Source organism: Haliaeetus leucocephalus, unplaced genomic scaffold, assembly GCF_000737465.1.
Source record: "Haliaeetus leucocephalus isolate CR32 unplaced genomic scaffold, Haliaeetus_leucocephalus-4.0 Scaffold362, whole genome shotgun sequence".
NCBI classification, from domain to species: domain Eukaryota; kingdom Metazoa; phylum Chordata; class Aves; order Accipitriformes; family Accipitridae; genus Haliaeetus; species Haliaeetus leucocephalus.
In genome coordinates, this window is record NW_010972798.1 from 1,675,536 (window position 1) to 1,695,589 (window position 20,054).

The 20,054-nt window shown below is 37.5% G+C and overlaps 1 protein-coding gene across 8 annotated transcripts in view; it reads left to right on the plus strand.

Moving 5' to 3' along the window:
- PRKCI (protein kinase C, iota) overlaps positions 1-20,054 on the plus strand; it is a 35,001-nt gene that overhangs the window by 3,775 nt on the left and 11,172 nt on the right. For 5 of the 8 annotated variants that reach the window (XR_774680.1, XM_010572881.1, XM_010572882.1 and 2 more), the window contains exons 2-10: positions 7,443-7,564; positions 12,156-12,245; positions 13,566-13,616; positions 14,808-14,893; positions 16,228-16,368; positions 17,214-17,268; positions 17,979-18,037; positions 18,494-18,670; positions 19,651-19,748. Coding sequence is in view for 7 of the 8 variants with exons in the window: in XM_010572880.1 (XP_010571182.1) it covers positions 7,443-7,564; positions 12,156-12,245; positions 13,566-13,616; positions 14,808-14,893; positions 16,228-16,368; positions 17,214-17,268; positions 17,979-18,037; positions 18,494-18,670; positions 19,651-19,748 (879 nt within the window). In the remaining variant the exon portion in view is untranslated. Of the gene's footprint in view, positions 1-7,442; positions 7,565-8,568; positions 8,662-11,034; positions 11,121-12,155; positions 12,246-13,565; positions 13,617-14,807; positions 14,894-16,227; positions 16,369-17,213; positions 17,269-17,978; positions 18,038-18,493; positions 18,671-19,650; positions 19,749-20,054 lie in introns of those variants that run through there. The other 3 variants (XM_010572885.1, XM_010572883.1, XM_010572886.1) reach the window with 3 other exon arrangements.

Here is a 20,054-nt window from a genome sequence, read left to right on the forward strand (position 1 = left end):
GGAGTCTGAGGGAGGCTCTTCTCCGGGGGCTTAGAGCCCGCGGGTTTCTGTCAGGGGTGGTTCTTAGGCTGCCGCGTTATAAACGCCGGGTTTTCGGTGCAGTCAGCGTAACGTTAACGTCTCAAGCCGTGGTGTCCACCTGTAGGAGAAAAGAAGGAGGAGGGAGAAAACCCCCAAACGCCGGGGGGGCTGGGTGGGGGGAGCGGTGCCCGCAGGGGCTGAGCGCCGTCGGATCGCCGTCCTCCTGCCGTGTGGCCTTGCCGGTAAACACGGGTGTACCTGAGGGGCCTGCCCTGCCCTGCTCACCCTGCTTCCCACGCACCCCGAGGCCCCGGTTGTTTACCTGCCGTCAGTAATAATGCATGTTCCTTCATAACACTGCACTGCGGGACACGTGGCAAAATTCGTATTTAAAAAAAAATATACGTTCAGGCTCCAGCTTTGGTCCCGGTCTCTGCGTGCTAAGTGGTATTCAGGTCTAAAGGAGGAGGGTGTTCGGATGAAAACCTATTTCATCAGTTTTTAGGCTGTTTCCCAGGGCCTGAATGACTTCTGAGGAGGGAGTCTGCGAATGGTAACTAAGACGCATCTCCTGTCAGTTATGCTTCTGCTGGGGAAAAAAAAAAATACGGTAGAGGTCTGCACAATGAATATCTGAATGTTCCTGGTCTAATTTAATGGCTCTCCAACAATAACACATAAGGCAGAAGTGTTCTGCTTTGGGTTCACGACCCCCTACTAAATAGTAACAGTTACAGTCCTAACTTTTAAAAGTTCGAGTGCAAAGGTTGACAGTGGTTCATTGGGCCATTAAGCTTAAGAGGAGGTGATCTAAACAGGAAAAAATGTAGGTTGCATTTTTGGATTAAGGGTGAACATATGATACTCTCGACAGCTTCCTTCTAGTTATCTGTATTAAGTAGAAGAAAAGATTTATGACACTTGCAGTATTTACTGTCTGGTATCTCTAGCTTTATAATTTTAGGGAGAGGTATAGAAACCTTGCTGAGCATTTGGTATTTGCTACTGTGCTTGACTTCTGGCTTGTGTCTGTTTTGGGGCTTTTCTTGCCAGAAGTCTGTAGAATTACTGTAGAGACTGGCACAATCTGTGGCTTCAAAGGCCGTGTGAAACACTGCCACGGTAACAGTATGTGAAATTCTAAGCTCTTTGTTTTACAGTCTCTTTAATTCACCATTTCTTAAGGACTTGGAGATGCCCCTGGCTATCAGCTGGCAGAAGTGTTCATTTGGTCAGGCAGTGAATTAAAGTAGGAACTGTTCTGGGTTAAACCCATTTATTTTTCTTCTGCTGGGTCAGTTTTAATCTTGATCATTTCCACATGCAATCACATGAATTCTTGCTTTAGGACAGGGAGGCTATGGTGCAAGAACAGAGAGAAAGCTGCTCAGGGTTGTGGGAGTGAGGAAGAAAACTGCTACATTGTACAGGAATGCTGGCTCATGACACTTTAAGTATTAGGTAATAATTTCACAGACACTGGAATGTTTCTTTTGAGTCTCATCTATTGGCTTTTTATCTGTTAATGCAATTATCGGTTTACTTTTAATAATGACACTGAGTCACGTAGGGTGTTGGTTAACCATTGTGAATACCAACAAACTAACAAGCTGAATGCCTTAGTCATGATTTGTTTCAAGATCTAAACAAATAATTCTCTCCACTTTCCTACAGCAGAAGGTCTCATGCCCACTTCTCAGACTAGCACTGTCAAGAAGTGGGTATCAAAGCAAAACACTTTACCTGCACTTACACTGAAAGGAGTTGGAGACTGGGGATCTAAATGCTGATATCAAAGGCAGCATTTACCCCTTTCATCAAATAAACTGTCTCAAGATTAAAGCTGGATAGAGGATTTAATGGGAAATAGTGTTAATCAGGAAAAGTTAATCTCTCTTAATTTCGTTTTAATAGAAGCATTTAAGTGGGTTGTTGAAGTTATCGTGAAAGTCGTGCTGGGAAGGTCTTTTCAGCTTCCAGAAGGTGTTTCTGGTTGGAGAAAAGAAAAAACCCCAGCAACTCAGAAGCACAGATTCGTTGTTGAAACTGTTGGGAATCTGATAGGCAGGATAGTCGCCTGGGGCTTGAAGACCGAGAGCAAAGAGCCGAACCTGAATCCCCAAAACATCCCTTACTCTGGCCAAGAGCCTAATTGCTTTTCTCAGCCAAGACAAAGACTTCCTCGAAGAACACTTTGAAGGGTCTTTGTTTCATTCAACCGTGCAGTGGTAATTCTTTGTCTTAAATTCATGAAATATGTAAAACCAGGAAGGAAAATTTTCCTAAGATGAACAGAGATCATGAGAGTAAGGGGATGGGAATTCCTGCAGACTTGGGAATTAGGGCGTTAGGTTGAGTTTATCCAGGTATTTCTTTCTCTCGGGTAAGTCATGCTTATCTTTCTCATAAGGCTGGTTGTTTAAAATGCTGAAAATAGTCTTACCTCTTTTAAAGAGTTGTTGTAATCTGTGCAGTGTGTGTAATAGAGGTTCCTGTGTGAGTTCTTAGGAATTTACTTTTGTTACTTCATCAACAAAATCTACGCAAACGTTTGGTGTAATGAAGTGTAGCAGCTTCAAATGTATGGCACTGAACAGCATCTGTAATTACAACCATTTCAGCTTTCTGATATTATTAAAAGTTTACCTTTTGTTTTTTCTAATTTGTTGTAGATGCTTTTTGTCAGTTCAGTACAAGAAGCTATTATATCATTAATAAATGTGGGGGAGGATTGCATTGTAGCAGTAGAGAACAGGTAGGAATAATAAACTGCTTGTGCTCTAGGAATCCTGTAGGATTAGCGTTGTTGATTTTAAAAAAGAAACAAATACAAACAACAAACTTGAAGAACCATTTTTCTGTCATGATTAGAACTGCTCGCTTGCATTCTTTCGGTGCCTGACATAGATTTTGCACTGTTTTAACTGTATAGGCTGTGATCTAGATTAGACTTTTAATATAGTTGAAGGCATAGGTTACCAATGCTTTGCCCACCTTCGGTTTGATTTGGTTCAAATGAAGAATACTCCTGACAGTCCTCTCGTGATACTTGTTAAACTTGTTTCTTTTCTTACTTTTAATATGTTTCTGTCAGTGAGAAAGGGGGGGGGAGAAGTTTAAGTTTAATTGTAAAATCAACATGTACCTCCATAAATATTTCCAGGAAGTTAATTTCTTAAGAATTTTTGAGTTCTCACATCCTTTCATTATATTATTCTTCATCTTGGGCACTCTCTGATCAGTTCTTCAGCTCAAGGTCTTTTGTTGTCTATTGAGGATCAAGCTCTGCATAGGAGAGTGTTCAGCTTAAGAAAGCTTCGTTTTAAGCCTATGAACATATTTTCACCCCTTCTTGCTGTTTCAACATTGATTTAATTTTCCAGAAGAACAGATTGTGGGAGCAGGCAGTTTGAGACCTCATACTTCTACTGGGGAAAGAGATGCTTTAAATGGTTCTGAATGGCAATGCCTACACCTTATGGTACTGAAATGATACTGAAACAGCAGAATTCTCCACGAGTCTTGTACAGGTTAATTTCAGTGAGCTATAATTAGACATTATCAAAAGCCTTAATGACGGACCCAGGTGTGTGATAAATATATGCATATGTAGATCATACGTGATTATGTATCTGTATATTTCCACATACATAATATGTGGTAGCTACATTAGGCTGCAGGTGGAAAAATCCAAAGCAGTAGTCTCTGTTCGCGCAGTGGATTGCTCTCTCACAGAAGTTTAAGCTCGGAAGTGAAAAATGAGGTATGGATATTGAATTGCATTTAACTGTTGGCATTGGGGTTTTTGTTTGTTTGTTTGTTTTGATTGGTTGGTTGTGGGTGGGTTTGTTGGTTTGTTCCGGGTTTTTTTGTTAAAGGATGTTATGACTTGATCTGTAAAAGAAAAAGCATGAGAAAAGCTGTTTGATCTCAGGAAAGGTGGGGAAGATAGTGATGAGGTTCATGGTCTTCTAGAGATATTTAAAATCTGTTCTCTAGTGTTTGTGTTTAGATTTACCATTTACATTTTCTCAGTCTTCCTATGATTCATCTTTTACTGATTCTTGCATTTGCAGGGTATTGATTCAGGCAGGTCTTTTATTAATATGAATAAAATGGTCCTTTATTAATATTTATGGAAGATACAACAGCATTTTAGCTGAAAGTACTTCAGGACAAGTACTGTCTTGTTTATTTGTATGTTTCCTACGCAAGGCCCCTGATTAAGACCTATTATAATAGTACTAAAACTCTAAAAAACCTGGTGGTGCCATAGTAAGAGTTAATTGACAGATCCAGATGTGGTGGTGCAAAGGGTGTGCTTGAATCAGATTTTCTTCTGATTTCTTGTGTATGTCATGAGGAGACAAATAAGGATGATATGCCTTAGAATAGCTTTACAACAAACATGCTTATTAAAAGCAGTGCATAAGCTTATCTTCATCAGAAGGAAAGGGCTATTGTCAAGAATTTTTTTCCCACGTCTTAGTGAAAGAAGGCATTTTGTATTTTTTCATGCAAGGCAGCAGGGTATGGTTGACATTAACTTTCCTTTGTTCTTTAACTTGGCCTACTAATTTTTGTTTAAAATGCCAAATTTCTTCTCAGTAGAGTTTAGCTTTATGTCTTAGCTTGAGTGAATACAGCTTTTTCCTAATGAAGACATCATCAATATGGTGTTCGATGCAAGAAATGTGAAAAACGCCATGTAATGCAAAGGTGTGGTAACAGAACCACTCTGGAAGTGAGACCTGTCTCAGTGGAAAATATCAGTATCATCAGTATAGTTAAAATGGCAAAATAAAGCTGGTAGGAAGACCTGTAATCTTTCAGTTTCTGTGTTACGTAAAGCTGGCTTCACATCTCTAGGAAAAGTGTCCTGATGTTGCTTGTGGAACCTTGTTCGTACTTAATACGCTTTTTTAATATGTATATATATTGCTATTAGCTAGGGTTCTCTGAAAGACTGATTAGTGTTTGTTATAACAGAGATGCTAAGATCTTCCAAATGTATTTAATAACTGATACATGTCTTGTTGGAGGTATTAGAGTAGTAATATAGAGAACTTGCTTAAATTCTAAAATAATTAAACTCTCCTTTTATTTGAAGGGCAACTATTTTGCTACTTAAAGGTAGCAACAAGTAGGAAGAAGTTTTTTTTCAATTGGTACCAGCTTTTACTTTATAGATACGGAGGGATTCCTGGGCTGTTCAGTACGTGTTAACATAGTGACTTTTTCTGTTTACTGTGGTACAGATAAATCTGTTTTAAGTGGACTTGAATCATCAGATTTGAAAACCTGCTGAGGAGATTTTGCTAATTTTGGTTGTTTTGTTTGTTTGTTTGTTTTAAATCTTCAATTTTTGCTAGAGCATCAGTGATTACAGTCTCTTGACATTATGGTCTGTCACCTAACTCTTTTTGCTTGTCTGACAATAATAGTCATGTAGTCACCACTTCTTTTAACATACCCCATTCCATTACTGCCTAGTTCAATCACAATATAAACTGCAATAGTTGAAATACTTAACTCTGACTTCTCAGTGCCCTTTAGAACTTAACTTTTTGTTTAAGAAAATATTCCAAACTGAATACATCTGCACTAAAATGTGAATGAATGAAGGGATGGTAAACTTTAGCACTACATCAGTGAAGTTGCTAAGTAAGCAGTGCCTTATTTCCTTCCCTGAAAAACAGGAAATACAGGTTGAGACTTTGCCTCCTAATACAGCCTCGTGGGTTTCTCTTTGGTTGATGCCTGCGTGTCTGTAACAGTAATGCACTGTTAAATCTTCCTCAGTTTGTAGAGCCAAGTACTGGCATTGGGTTCACAGTTTGTGCATTTTGAGAGAGGATGCGAAGGGAGACCTTTGTATCGGAGAAAATGTAGTTTGCCCTGTTGGATGGGTGCAATCGGGTGTTTCAAACGAAGCCCCATTTGCCCCAAAGTAGTGTTCTGTGTCTAAACACTGGGGTCCAAATATTGTTTTGTCTTGCATTTTGCCTCGTGTGGAAAGAAGAGGAGCAATTCCTCAACCAAAAAATGTAGCAGCTTTTTGACTGCTTTATTCAGATTATTGAAGAGGTGTCATTTCACTATACTAACCATTTACTGGAGTCTTTCCCTTAACTAAACTAACTCTGATCATGCTCATAAATCCAGAATTAGGCTAGCTGTTCTTCTAGAGTGCTTAGAAATTGCTAGTTCATTTTATTCATGCTGCTGAACTTCCAGGAGCCTCAGGCAAGCATGTTTATCGTGTGTGTTCTCTGCCACTCCTGGAAGTGGTTCAGGTTCAGTGACCAGAGTATGTTAAGTCACCTTCTTGATACCACTCTGCCCATGCACAACATGATTTAAAGATGTTTAACTTGCTGCATGGTACACTTCAGTCTGGTAGGTATGCTGATGTGAATTTTGACCAGATACAAACTTTGTTGCTTCAGTTATTCCCCTCCCCCCCCAAAATACTGCGGGTGGCTGGCACCAGCTGAAACAAATCCCAGCTAGCTGAGGTTTTTATGGGAAGATTAGTCTCCTAGTTCAAACATTGGGCTTATACGAGATGTTTGAAGAGTAGCCTTGTAAACAGCCTTCCACCTTCCTCTGAACTGTATCTCTGGAATCCTTTGTTTAAAGGAATGCAACCCTGAGTCACCTGTTCCCCTTTAAGGCCCAGCAAATACCAAGACAATGGGTCAGAATTTTATGTTAACATATTTAAAACACCAGGTTAACTAACTTTTAATCTTAATTATAACAAAATAACCATTCTGCATAACAGTAAAGTAGTAAATTTTAATTCTGAGTGTATGCCTCTCTGTCAGCCTTCCCCGGCATTGCAGTGAAGTATCATGGGTCTCTTTTTTCTTTTAAAGGTGCTTTCAAGATTTGGAACATCCCCCCCTAATCCACTGTTTAATATTTTTCATTAACTTTTCGTAACATCTACACAATCAAAATTTAGTTGGAGAAGATGTATAGTTCTTAAAACCTTTTGATACCTAATAACAAAATAACTGTTAAAGAGCAAGCAAAACCAGCAGTATGTTAATAACATCCTTCAAAATTTTTGCAGCATTTCATTCTTCAGTTTCCACTGGTATAATAGATCTCATTTCTGTGTGTGGTTAATATCTGCTGCAACTTACTTCATAGTTATTTGGGCATTTAACTCTTAATTTTTCTTAAACAGATACCTGGAGGATTAAATGCCAGGTAGTTGGTAAGAAAAATCACTTGGAGCCTGACTTTGCTATAGGAAGGGAACTTATGTGTTTTATTTTACTTTAATATTTTTGTAGGGGTCTGCAGCAGGGATGGGTTTTATATTAGTGGTATATGGAAAGCGTTAGAGGTGGTGATCAAGTCCTACATATTACGGTATAGTTTCTCAAATTTATTTTTCTCTTGCCCAGGGACATCATGATAACATATTTTGAACCTTCCATCTCATTTGAGGGACTGTGCAGTGAAGTTCGAGACATGTGCTCCTTTGACAACGAACAGCTTTTCACCATGAAATGGATTGATGAAGAAGGTAAATCAATGCTGATCAATATGTTGCTCAGCTTTCTAGGTTTCCTCTCAGTTTCATCTTTTCCTTTCCCTCTGCCTTTATAAGATACGCTTATAAAACGTACTTCATAAGTATATTTTTAGAAATAGTAAATCTGACTGAAAAAATAATGGTTATCTAATGCCTTTGTACTTATATCTTTATGACAAGCTTGTTGTTTCAAACTGCTTAGTGTGGACCTCTCTTTTTTCTTTCTTTTTTTTTACCAAATAAAACCTCAGTGACTATAAAAACGTGAATTCAATGTTAGGATTTCTTATGAAAGGAATAGAAAGTATTCCTTTCTACTGCTGAAGATGACTGTGGTTCCCCTTAAAGCTTTGAAAAGAGTTAAGCTAACCTTAAATTATACAAATTACAGTATTTATCTAAAATATTGATACAATTTAATATACAGTTGAGTGGTATGTGTAAAAAAAAAACAAAACACCGTTGTGAGTCTTTGTATCAGCTGTTACTTTAGCAACCCAAAGTCTATTAACACGTAGATACTAATGAAACTTTTTCTAAATGTTAAAAGAGTCATTACTTGTCTGAATGATGTATAGTAACTTTTCACCAAAGTGCAGTAACAACCTTGGCTGAGAACTCTTGTCATCTCTAGCACTTACATTATCCATGTTAAAGTTTACCTTGGATGAAAAAAAAGTTCAGAGTCTGTTCTCCCTTCTCCTTAGTAGATGTAGTCCAGTTGAGCTGTATGTATACATTAGTAATTTTTTGAAAAGATTATCTGTAGTTCCTATTTTCTTTGTGGAATTGGTGTATTCTGCACATAGGTTTTGAGCTACACCGAAGAGACATCTGAATTACGAAATTGCCGTTGAGTTACTTTAGCATGCGAAGTACTTGTTGCAATACATAAAAGGCCCTAATATGCAGTGATTTCTTGGCAGTGATTAGTATTTGTATGCAGTGATCAGCATAAATGGTGCTTATAGAACTGTTTCCTCCCCTTGTCACAGCTTTCCCATTCAAAATTGGGTGAATGCCAGTTTATTCAGAGTTTAAAGCTAAACATGGACCAAAGCTGATTTTTGGAAGTGCTATATGGGCAGGTGTGTTGAAGATTATGTGGTTTTGGGAATCGCAGTGGGTTTTTTTTTTTTTTTCTTTTTTTTTTTTTTTTTTTTTGTTTGTTTGTTTGTTTCCTCTCATCATTCCAAAGTTATTTATATTGGGCAGATGCAGTAAAGTAAAATGAACAATGTTTATGACTGAACTGTGCAGCGGTGCTCTTTGAATTGAACATTTACTTCATAGTGAGCTGGCTGTTTTGTTTTATCTTGAGGAAGATAATAGACTTCTCACTGAAGAGGAAGAGTGCAGTGTCAGTCATAGTAAGAAGTACATATATTTTTTTAATAAAACATTTGCAGAAAATTTTGTGCAGATTCAATAGTTTACTTGAAACAACAGTTTGTTCTGTCTCAATTTCTGCTGTTTAATTAGAGATAGGCTGGAAAAAAAAGGAATGCTGCAGTTTGACTAAATTATTTTCATGTATTCACATAGGATTTAATTTTCACAAGCAACCTGTTTTTGCTTTAATCATTGACTTCCAGTTTAATGTCAGTGGAGAAAAAGTTAATCTGGGGTTGAGTGTGTTTAAAAAAAAATCCCCCCGTCTTTATTATGAGTAATTCTTGCATCTACAGTGGCTTCTTGCCAAGACCCTGCCTCCTCTCTTCTTCTCCCTCCACCACTCTTTAGTGTTTTCAATTGATATTCTTTCTTGAAACTCATAATTTGCTTTCTTGGAAAATTGCTGTATCGCAGTCTCTTCACTAAAACTGAACTTAACTCTTTAATAGTAGCATGAGGAAATGTGTGTACTGTGGACTGGTGCTTGTTATACTACTACCCATGCTTCTTGCAGTGTAAGACACCTAGATGGTGTCTAGGCCATCTCTTCACTACTTCCTCACTAAACTGCTTGATCAGATCTGTGACTAAACTGGATTTACCTAGTCACTAAGGTTTTTACTTGTTATATACTAAATGTCTTTTTAGCCTTTGCAAGATGCAGTGTCGCGTATAACTACTTCTCTTTCATAGAGGTAATAGCAAACAGAGGCAGACCTAGTTTAGTTGAGTGGGATCACTTAAAAAAATGCTCAGATGCAACTGGAAAATAGAATGAACTTGATTTGATTTTAGACAAATTTTTATTTTGTTTGTATGCGGTCAGTTTGTCTTACCTCTGTCTTCTGAAACATGCCGTAGGATGGACGCTAGCCTTATGTTTGTTTTCAGTCTGTTGTTTCTTGCTATATAACTCAAAAGTAAATATTTTCCTATGACACTTATCCCAGCTGTCTTTGGCTGCAAAATTCATACTACTCCGAACTTGTTGAAAGAGTATGTCTGTAAGCCTTCTGTTCCAAGTTTGAAGCACGGTGTATGGTCTTGAGAGCCTCCTTTTCTTCTGCCAAAAGGAAACACAAAACTGTTTGCACAGGTGTCAGAAACAAATGAAGAAAAACTGGTTTGTTGATTCTCATAGTGAGTCTGAATAAATATAGTTGTTCCTTGTCCTCCCCCTGTGTTCTGCACTGCATAAGTTTGTGCAGTGGGTAGGCAGTTTGATGTCCAGATAGGCTAATTGGAGCGGGGAGGTGGTATGATGAAAAATTATTACCACTGGCTTCAGAGACTCATTTTGAGGGTTATGATGTGCAGAAAAGAATAAAGACAGAATGCTGCAGATGGACAGTTTACATTTATTACTAATATTTTAGCAGTAGAAAAGAATGGATATATTAGAAACAAAACAAATTAACTGGAAAAATTTTTGTAGGGTGAGTTTTAAATATTCCCCTGGCTGCTAGATGCGTGGTTCTACTGAAAAGTCTTAGCAACGCCTGTATTAATTTTGATATCTTGTAGTACAAACCAAAAAGAGAATAGTTAATAGGCTGTTGCTAGTTAACTTTCAAACCATGGTATTGACCAAAGACTCAAAGCAGTAAAACTTTCAGACTGGGTCCAGTTAGGCTAAGACAGAAATTGTTCTGCCTTCCTTCAATTCAGTTACCCACAACCAGTTTACCACTTAAGGGTGTGAAAAGTAGTATTTCTGTTAAGAATTGGAAATGTTATATGACAGTAGACTTGCTGTAGGGGATTTTGGCTAGAAAGAAGCTTGTTCTGCTTACATGCTGGAGTATAAGCAGGCAGAGATAAATCCCATGTTCTCACACAGAACATCTTGTGTAGGTGGAAGGGAAAAAAAAAGTTTAACTAATATCCAGAAGTATTTTCTTTCTTTGGGGTGGTGATGATTCAGATTCAACAGTGCTTTAAAAATTTTTTGATTGTAGTATTATTTTGAACAAGGTTTCTTCTTTTAGGGGGATATTTTTTTATAATTTTACTAATCTGCATCAGACACTGAAGAAAACAATTTGTTGCATGGCTGTTCTTTTCAGTCTCTATAGCAGTTTCCAAATGCTGGCAGATACAGAAGATCAGTTAAAATGTCAGATGAAGTCTTCAGATGAACCTTGAGAAGCAGGTAAAGTGCAGGCTGTGTGTCCAAAGAAGTATGAACCAAGGCTAGAATTTAAGGTCCTTCTTGCTCCTGATCCTGAATACAGCAGATCTCTAGCCTGATCTCCTTTGATCCTCATCCACCTCTGTGCCTACATTTTAAACCTACCATATGCCAAAATTGCCCTGATGTAATTAAGTGTTGTTTAAAGATTTTGAAATACTGTTGTGGATGCACGTTATTTTTTTTAGAAACATAAAGTAGATATCTACAGAGACCTTAGTCCTAAACTGTTACTTCTGAAGCACAAATTTGTTAAAGCAATCCAATGCAGTCTTGTCAGAGAAGCTTGAAAGTACATGCCAAATGCTTGTGTGATAATCTGCTCCATCGCAAATGGTTAACAAAAGCTGCAATTGTTTTATAAAAGAGGGGAAAAAAAACCCCGAAATCAACCAACCAACACTTTTTTCCTGCCTTGCTGCCCTTTCTTTAAGGGACTTTACTTCAAATAGTCCTGTGAGTGTGAAAGTAGTAGTTAAAAATCAGAAAAATGGGGTGTTTTCACTTAGGTTACATGATTTGTCCAATGTCTTGATTGAGGTTTGAGGGAAGACTAGAGGTCTAACTGGTTTTGCACTTCCTGGTTAAAGTCTTGGCAATGTTGAAGCAGCTGTGAAAGTAGAATTGACTCAGTTCTAACTAAAAATCCATGAAATAAAAAGGAGTCTTAAAATGATTTTAGGTGCAGGACGATAATCTGCACCTCCTGTACTGAAATGATATGTAACCATGCTTGTAGCAGGCCAAACCAATGGCGTTTTGTGGTTATGGTCTGCTTGCCACTTAGGAATATCTCATATTTCTGTTTTCCCTGAAAGCATTCAGTATGACTGTATTTTCAAATGTACTGTCTGAACAGCATTAAAAATAAATACTACCACACTTGAGAATATTGTTCTCTTTTGCTACATTAATTATCTCAGAACCAACTATGAGGGACCTGTTGAATGGTACAGAACTAATTGGACTGAGTTTTATATTGTTCTCTTTCTACAGGAGATCCATGTACAGTTTCTTCTCAGCTGGAGTTAGAAGAGGCCTTTCGGTTGTATGAACTAAACAAGGATTCAGAGCTTCTTATTCATGGTATGGTGAAATTTATTATATTATTTCTCGTGTTTGTACCTGTGAATAAGTAGAATTTTTACCTTGCATCATCTGTGTCTTTTGCACAGACTCCTCAAAGCCTGTTATGGCATTCTATCAAAAGAATGCTGAAGACCATGCACCATGCTTTTTAGCTGTCAGCACTTTGTCAATGTTCTTCATTAAATCAAGGGACGGAAAAATATTTTGCTGTTAGTTTATTAATGAAGGATGGCCCCTGTCTCTCATTCATTCATCCCAAGTGCCTTCATATGCTTGCTGGCAAAGAATGGTAGAAGATACATAGTACAGTGTCCTACACTTTGTTATTGATAAGTGCTTTAGAGCAGCACCTATGTTAGGAGACAAAGTTGATGAGCTCCATTTGTGATGCCAGATTAGTCAAAAGTTTGACTTTTCTAAAATTAAGTACTTTAGACTGGTTTTGAACCTAACAATATCATGCCCATTTGATATGTAATTGTTCAGTTTTTATTTTTCAGGGTTATACGCCTATTTTTGTAGCTTCTGCAGTATATTTTTCTTACTGTTTCTAACTTTTTACAAGTGGAAGATAGATTTCCATTTAACAGAGTTTATAGCAGAAAAGCAGGGGATCATCATAAAGAGTGTTAGTGGGTGTGTTACACTACAGCGTCTTAACATGATCCTTCTCTAAAAGTATGCAAAAAAATATAGTTCACTATTAGCTCATTTGGAAGGAAGAGACAGTTTTTCAGCTTCCCACGAAGACTTTTAAAAGTGGAAGAAGAATAATCTGTTTCTGTATATATTTCACTGTTTCAGTATATATTACTTCAGTATGCTTTTTGATCTGCCCTTTCTCCATTTATTTCTGTGTTTGATAAGCTTCTGATTAAACCAGCACCAGGGTGCTCTCTCCCAGACACTTACTGAGGCCAATAAACTGAAAAAAATGGCTAATGTAGACAAGATCATATGTAGCTGTTAGGACACTGTAATATAATGCGTTTATAGTCAAGATTTCCGAATACTGACTGTGATGATTGGTCACATGGAAAACCAGAATCATTACTTTTTTCTAGTTACTTTCTTTAGGCAATAACTTGGTTTATTCAGCCTTTTGCTCATGTTTCTCATGTATATCGCTGTTATGTCCAGCAAAAGGGTTTTGTGGCAGCTTTGCAGCTCACCTGCTCTTGCACAAGGTTTTGTTAAAATGCAGTCTGTGCTGCCTTCCGAAATGGTTGAATGCCTTTCAGAAGTGTTGTATTTAACCCAAAGATTTATCTTCTGTCTGACATAAAAATTAATCAGAAGTTTATGTCTTTCTTGCAGTATTTCCTTGTGTACCAGAACGGCCTGGCATGCCTTGTCCAGGAGAAGATAGTAAGTAGGCATTTTTAGTTAAGAAGTACAGGAAGAATCAAGAGTTCAGATTTCTTGTTTTAGAAGATTTTTATATTCTACGGTTTGGCATCCTACGCTTATGAATATTCATAATGCAAATCTCTAAAATTTAAATATTTAAAAGGAATAGAAAGTCTTGCTAAACTGAAATGTTATTTGTCATTTCTGAATCATTGTTAATAAGCATTTCACATTCCTGTTAACTATCCACGTCACTCTGCTTTCCTTGCTTTTGCCTCTTCTATCGTGACAGTTTTTTATCCTATTCCTGTCTTTTTTGTAGTTGCCAGATCACTGGCTGGCTAATGTGAACAAAGGCTTGTAAACAATGGTAATGACTTGTTTTATCACCATTTAGAGATCTGTGGTTAATGAATTTTAAATTGATGTTTAGGTACTATCAGGAGTATTCTCCAAAACCCTCTAAGTTACGTTAGCTAATATACTAGACATTAAAGAGGTAATTTTCCCTCTGTCTTAAAGTTTTATAAAAGAGCATGTGTACGTTATGTACACACATCTGTCAGCTTGACACCCATGTCTCTGACAGATGTAAATGTGCATGCTTAAAGTTAAGTTTGGCAGTTTGGATAATGCTGCTTTTCTGAAAAAATGAGGTTGTGGACTGAATCAGAAATAAATTTGCAACTTGGCGTGGTTTTCAATATTCTAGTTTTCAATTTTCATTCCTGACGTGCCTCTAGTAGTAAAAAATAAAATTAAAAAAAACCAAACCAAACACTGGCAGCTGTGGATCTAAAACACTGGAGGATTTGTGCAAGCAATCTTATAAATCAGGGCATGCTCCTGAAATTCACCTTCTTTTCTCCTTCCCCTTCCCCACAGCTCCTCCCCAAATTTAGGTAAGGTAGGTGCATACTTTGCACACAAGTGTTTGTGTTGTTTGGGCAATTTTCCTACTCTTGACTCATTGTTCTTTTAACTTGGGAAAAGCAGAATTAACTTTGAGTTGATTGGGATATTCTACTTCAAATTTTCTCCAAAACTTAAAAAAATGGAAAAGATACTTGGAACATTACTCTGCGTTTCTGTAAGGTGCAGGAGTGAAACTTTACTCTGCAAATCACTCTACACAGAAACGTCCATGAGAAGATGTTGTAGTTCTGTGTTTGTATTTTTATGGATATAATCATATGTTTTTCCTCTTAGAATCCATTTATCGCCGAGGCGCCCGCCGGTGGCGAAAGCTCTATTGTGCAAATGGTCACACTTTCCAAGCCAAACGATTTAACAGGGTGAGACTTTTGTTGGGTACTTAAAATCATGGTACAGGGATGTCTTACTTTAGTATTTACAATGTTACTGCCTTGAAAAATTATAAGGTGGTTTTATTCTCATTTTTGTTGTTTGTCTATGGTATGGAGACTTGGTAACCCTGTAGTTTCAGGAAACTTAATCATTACCAAATTATCAGGAACTTGAAGAAAAAAAATTGATTGCAACTCACTTGACATATACTCTGAAACAATGATAGCAATTACAGAAATGCTCTTGTGTTCCCTTAAAATCTTCCCAGAGGGCAAACTTGAACACTGGCATTAGATGACTATGAGCTCAAAGTACATTTTCAATTCTTTAAGTTCTGGGAGTAAAAAGGTCTGAACTTGCTTATGCACAGACTTTTCTTTCATGACTTTTAAACAAAAACCCAAGCTGTTTCTCCAAACAGCCTGCTTATGATGGCATGTAATCAACTGAAAATAACAAAACATTTGTAATATTTCCAAGAAGCGGTGGTCAAATATGATTAGCTAGGGCCCAAGAAGGGTATCTGCTGTATTTAGAAAAAGCAATAGCAAAAACCAAACCCAAAACATTTGAATAAGCCAGGTTCCTTGACAGCTTCAATAATCCTTCCTTCTTTTCTAAACTTAGTGTATTGTGTGCTTAATGCTTGAGATCGTCTCCACTAAACTTCATCTTAAGCATCCTTCATATCTAACTTCTGCCTTTTTTTTTTTTTTGACCTCTTCCTGGTCAAAGGCTGTCAAGGCACCATAATTTAATCACCTTCCGCTCTTGCGTTTGTAGGCACCCTGTTTTCATGGATCTTTTGAGTTGTTTTGTGAATGTCCTTCAGTGAGTGGTGATCTTCCCATTTCCTGTTATCTGGTGGTTTAATGTGTTGAAGCTTTTGCTCTCCTGCCTTCCTCTGTACAAATGTAAGGACTCATCTAGACCGAGAGATGACGAGACACATAGCAAATTAGCTTGGTCATAGCAGCCTGCTGATTCAGCTGCAGTGTTTTTGACCTGTAGTTGGCTCATGCCTCTCTGGGTCTGTGTGCAGCGGAAGAGGCTGGCTGTGCCTGTACCTTTCCGTGTAGATGCACACCTTCTGTACAGCAGTTGCTGCTTATTGTTCAGTTGTGATTTTTGAGCTCCTCTGTATTGTATCTGCCTGTTCGCTCTTGAAGTTTTCAGATAGAGACTCTTGGTATAGTGGCAAGTTCGGTAGGGATCTCTCTGATCTCTTATCCTATGTTTTTTTTGTTAATGAAAATGTGGATGAATAGTTTTTATTGTTTAGTTTTGCTCTTTAATCAGTTTTGTTGATTTGTCATTCTAGAGAGCTCATTGTGCCATTTGCACTGACCGAATATGGGGTCTGGGTCGCCAGGGATATAAATGCATCAATTGCAAACTCCTCGTTCACAAGAAGTGTCACAAACTTGTCAGCATTGAATGTGGCCGTCACACACTACAACCAGTAAGTAAAACTTGCCTGAAAAGTTGTCTTGAAAAAACAACCACCAACCAATCATATACCACCCCCATTTTATACTGATGGTTTTCAAACTACAGTCTGCAAATAATCACAGTAGATGAAACATCATTCTTTATGGTTACTGTGACACTTTGCAAGAAAGTTTGGGATTCAGTCAGTAGAATGGCAATTTACTGGCAAGGCAGGAGCCATTTTTTCCTGTGTCAAATATAAATGTACAAGTGATATTTATCTCATCCTTCACTATGTTGTTACATAGTGCATATCTACACACACAGGCTATTTTACGTCTTCAAAGTGAAGTACAGGTAAAATAAATTCTCTAAGTATCTGTTAGATTATTAGACTATTTCCCATTTTACAGAAAAGGAACATGAAGTGCAGAAGTTTTGACTTTTCTCACAAGAAATTCAATCAACTTTAGTTCTTAAGTCCCCAGAAAAATTTAGATGATTACTGCTCCTGGTTTAATATTAAAAGCAGACAGCTACAAGTCTACGTTTTGTGAATTCATTTGCCTAATATATGTACTGCTGAAGTACGTGAGCTATTCTGTCTCATTTCTCATCTGCTGTACTTCTTTTCTTGTACTAAGTTGTTACTTCAACAGCTTCTGGAAGCGTGTCATAACTTCTGGAAAATAGGTAAAATAAGGACTGCAGTGGTTTCTTTTATTGTGTATGGATTAGAGCAGTAACTATGTTGACTGATCAAGTTAAAAAGTAGCTAGATTATATTCCTGAAGGATCATTTATTTCCTTTATTGTCTCTAAAATAATGTCTCTCACACTTGGACAGTCTATTAAAAATCCTGTGCCTATTTGCAGGAACCAATAATGCCTATGGATCCATCATCAGTGCATCCAGATAATGTAGAATCAGGTCAGATCAATAATTTTTTTCTTTAAATTACTCTAAGTTGCTGAAACATGAATGTTGGGTTTTAAAATGAAATGGAGTAACTTTAAGTAAAATTATTTTTAAAACCCTTCTTTACTTTTTTTCCATAGAACAAGAAAAATAAGACAGCTTCTTAATGCTAACGGGGATATAAATATAAAAATTCCTCAGTTTTCCATATCTTACCAGTTTAAGAAACTTGGCTAAAAAGGAAGGATTTAGGCTGTCAGTTACATTTTTCCATCAGTAACCTGTGTACTTCAAATGCCCCGATCAAACAAACAAACCTTAACAGAATTAGCAGGGTTTCTACTGGATGGGTAGCCAAAGAAGTTCATTCTTGTAGCAGTCAGAGTGATGCTCCTAACATTTGAATTTGAATATAGATAATGACCAGGTTAAATACCAAACAAACCACTGGTCTGCACAAGGTTCTCTGTGTGTGGAGTCAAGATTAATCTGAAGAGATCTCCAAATATAATTACAGGGTTTTACATTGGCCATAACTGATTATTAATGCAGTATTGCAAAAGAATGATTCTGATGGTTTAAAAAAAACAACCACCAAACCCAACAGCTTTGAATACTTAAAACAGATGCATTTAAATTGTGTATCTTGTGTGTGGAAATTTTAAGACAAAAGAAAATACTGTTGTATTGCATCGGTCTAATAATTTTTCTTGCACCTCTAGTGATTCCGTACAACCCCTCAAGTCATGAGAGCTTGGACCATGTTGGTGAAGAAAAAGAGGTAAAGTATCGTAACCATGCTAACTGTATTCACAGATCTTAAATCTTGAAATGGAGAGAGACAAAGGCTTTTAGTAATTTAACTTGTCACAAACTGAAAATTAATACATAAAGCACATGTGGGTTGCTCACACAGGTGTACGCATGTACGGCTTGCAAGCTGTGTTATTTTGAACCTTGAGTTGAGATGTGCTTTGATTTAGAAAGTACAGATGTGCTTTGACTTAGAAAGCATTCCAAAGTCCTCCGGTTTCATTTGTTCCTTATCTGCCAAGTCTCCTCTGCCTCCTTCCCTTCCCCTCACATTCCTTTCCAGGACAGTGCAGTTTTAAGAAAAACAAGTGTTAATTGAATCGGTTGTTTATATTAATTTTGGTGTTCCGTTTGAAATGCTAACTTTTTCAGTTGTTAAAATTGGCAAGCCTGCTTACTAATTTCAAATTATTTTTATCAAAAGGCAATGGGCATTAGAGAAAGTGGCAAAGCTTCCTCCAGTCTGGGTCTTCAGGATTTTGATTTGCTCCGAGTTATAGGAAGAGGCAGTTACGCTAAAGTACTGCTTGTTCGACTGAAGAAAACTGAACGCATTTATGCAATGAAAGTGGTGAAGAAGGAGCTCGTCAATGATGATGAGGTAGGCAAGCTTTTTATCAACAAATCAGGCAACTCTTCCAAAAAGCTTCAGTATCTACCACAAGGTGGGAGCCAGGCTTCTGGGTCTGTAACACTAATTGAAAATTATGCATGCGGTTTCTTATACATACTATACTACAGAAGGTTCACAAGATAGATAGCCAGTTTTGAGGTCTTCATTGGCAGACTGGTAGCTCACAGCTGCCCTCCTGTACCAGTGGTTTCTGTCATGAGTCTCATTGCCTCTGTTGACAGTGTCCTTCTGTGATGAGCACTGTCTGCAGCAGCGCTCCTGCAGAATTAAAGTTAATAAGCCTGTCTTGCTTTGTTATTTTGGGGCAGTATTCCATATCTCCCCTATTATGTTGGCTTGCTGAGCTGAAAAAGAAATGGGTTGAGTCTGGTTTTCATATGTTAAAAGTTTGGGGTTTTGTCACAAAGGAGAACTCACAATGTTATTTTAATTGCTCTTCACATTGGACCTCCATCTTAACAGTTTTTGTAGCTTGTACAGTGATTAGGAGACACTTGTGAGAAATTGCAGTATTAAAATGCTAAACACCTCTTGTTTCTGAAGATTTCCTTTGTGTTTCTTTAGGCTACTCTGAAAAGACTTGAGTGACTGGTTTGCTATCCAAGAGCTTTTGCATTTATTCCTCAGTCTGCCACTGATTTCGGCATTTCTCAATGCTACTTTACATTTTTCTGCACTAGTTTATCTTTTATAGATGAGTGTTTTTACATTCCCAAGTGTAGTTACACACTGAGGCTAAAAGTATGGGACACTCAAGGCAGGAGAAAAAAAAAAAAAAAAGAGTATGTTAAATTGTCTTACTTCACATTGGAGAGCTATATAATATTTAATTTCTTGCAAGTAAAATGAGGATGGCAAAACACTTGAATATCTTTCTGCTAATTGTCACTAATACTTGACCTAGGAAGTGCAACAGTCCTTTTCTGAATGTCGCTTTTCTTAAATAGGATATTGATTGGGTTCAGACAGAGAAACACGTCTTTGAACAGGCTTCAAATCATCCCTTTCTTGTCGGACTACACTCTTGCTTCCAGACAGAAAGCAGGTAAAGGTCATAACATAATAAGATGATAGTCTCATTCAAAAAATATTTTATACTGTTAGGCACCTCAAAGGCCTATTTAAAGCATTAAGTGTTAGGTAGGTAGCACAAGTCCACGTACTGTAAATCATAGTAGCATTTTATGAGCAAAAGGCTGTGTTCATCAGCTAAGCTTTTCAGATTGGGAAGATGCAAAAGAATGTAAAGTACCGGTAGGTATGATGGAAGGGATTCTGGACACTAAGAGAGGTCCAGCTAGCAGTAAAAAAGGCTTAAGAATATGAGGTAGAAGACAGAACCTAGAGTGGG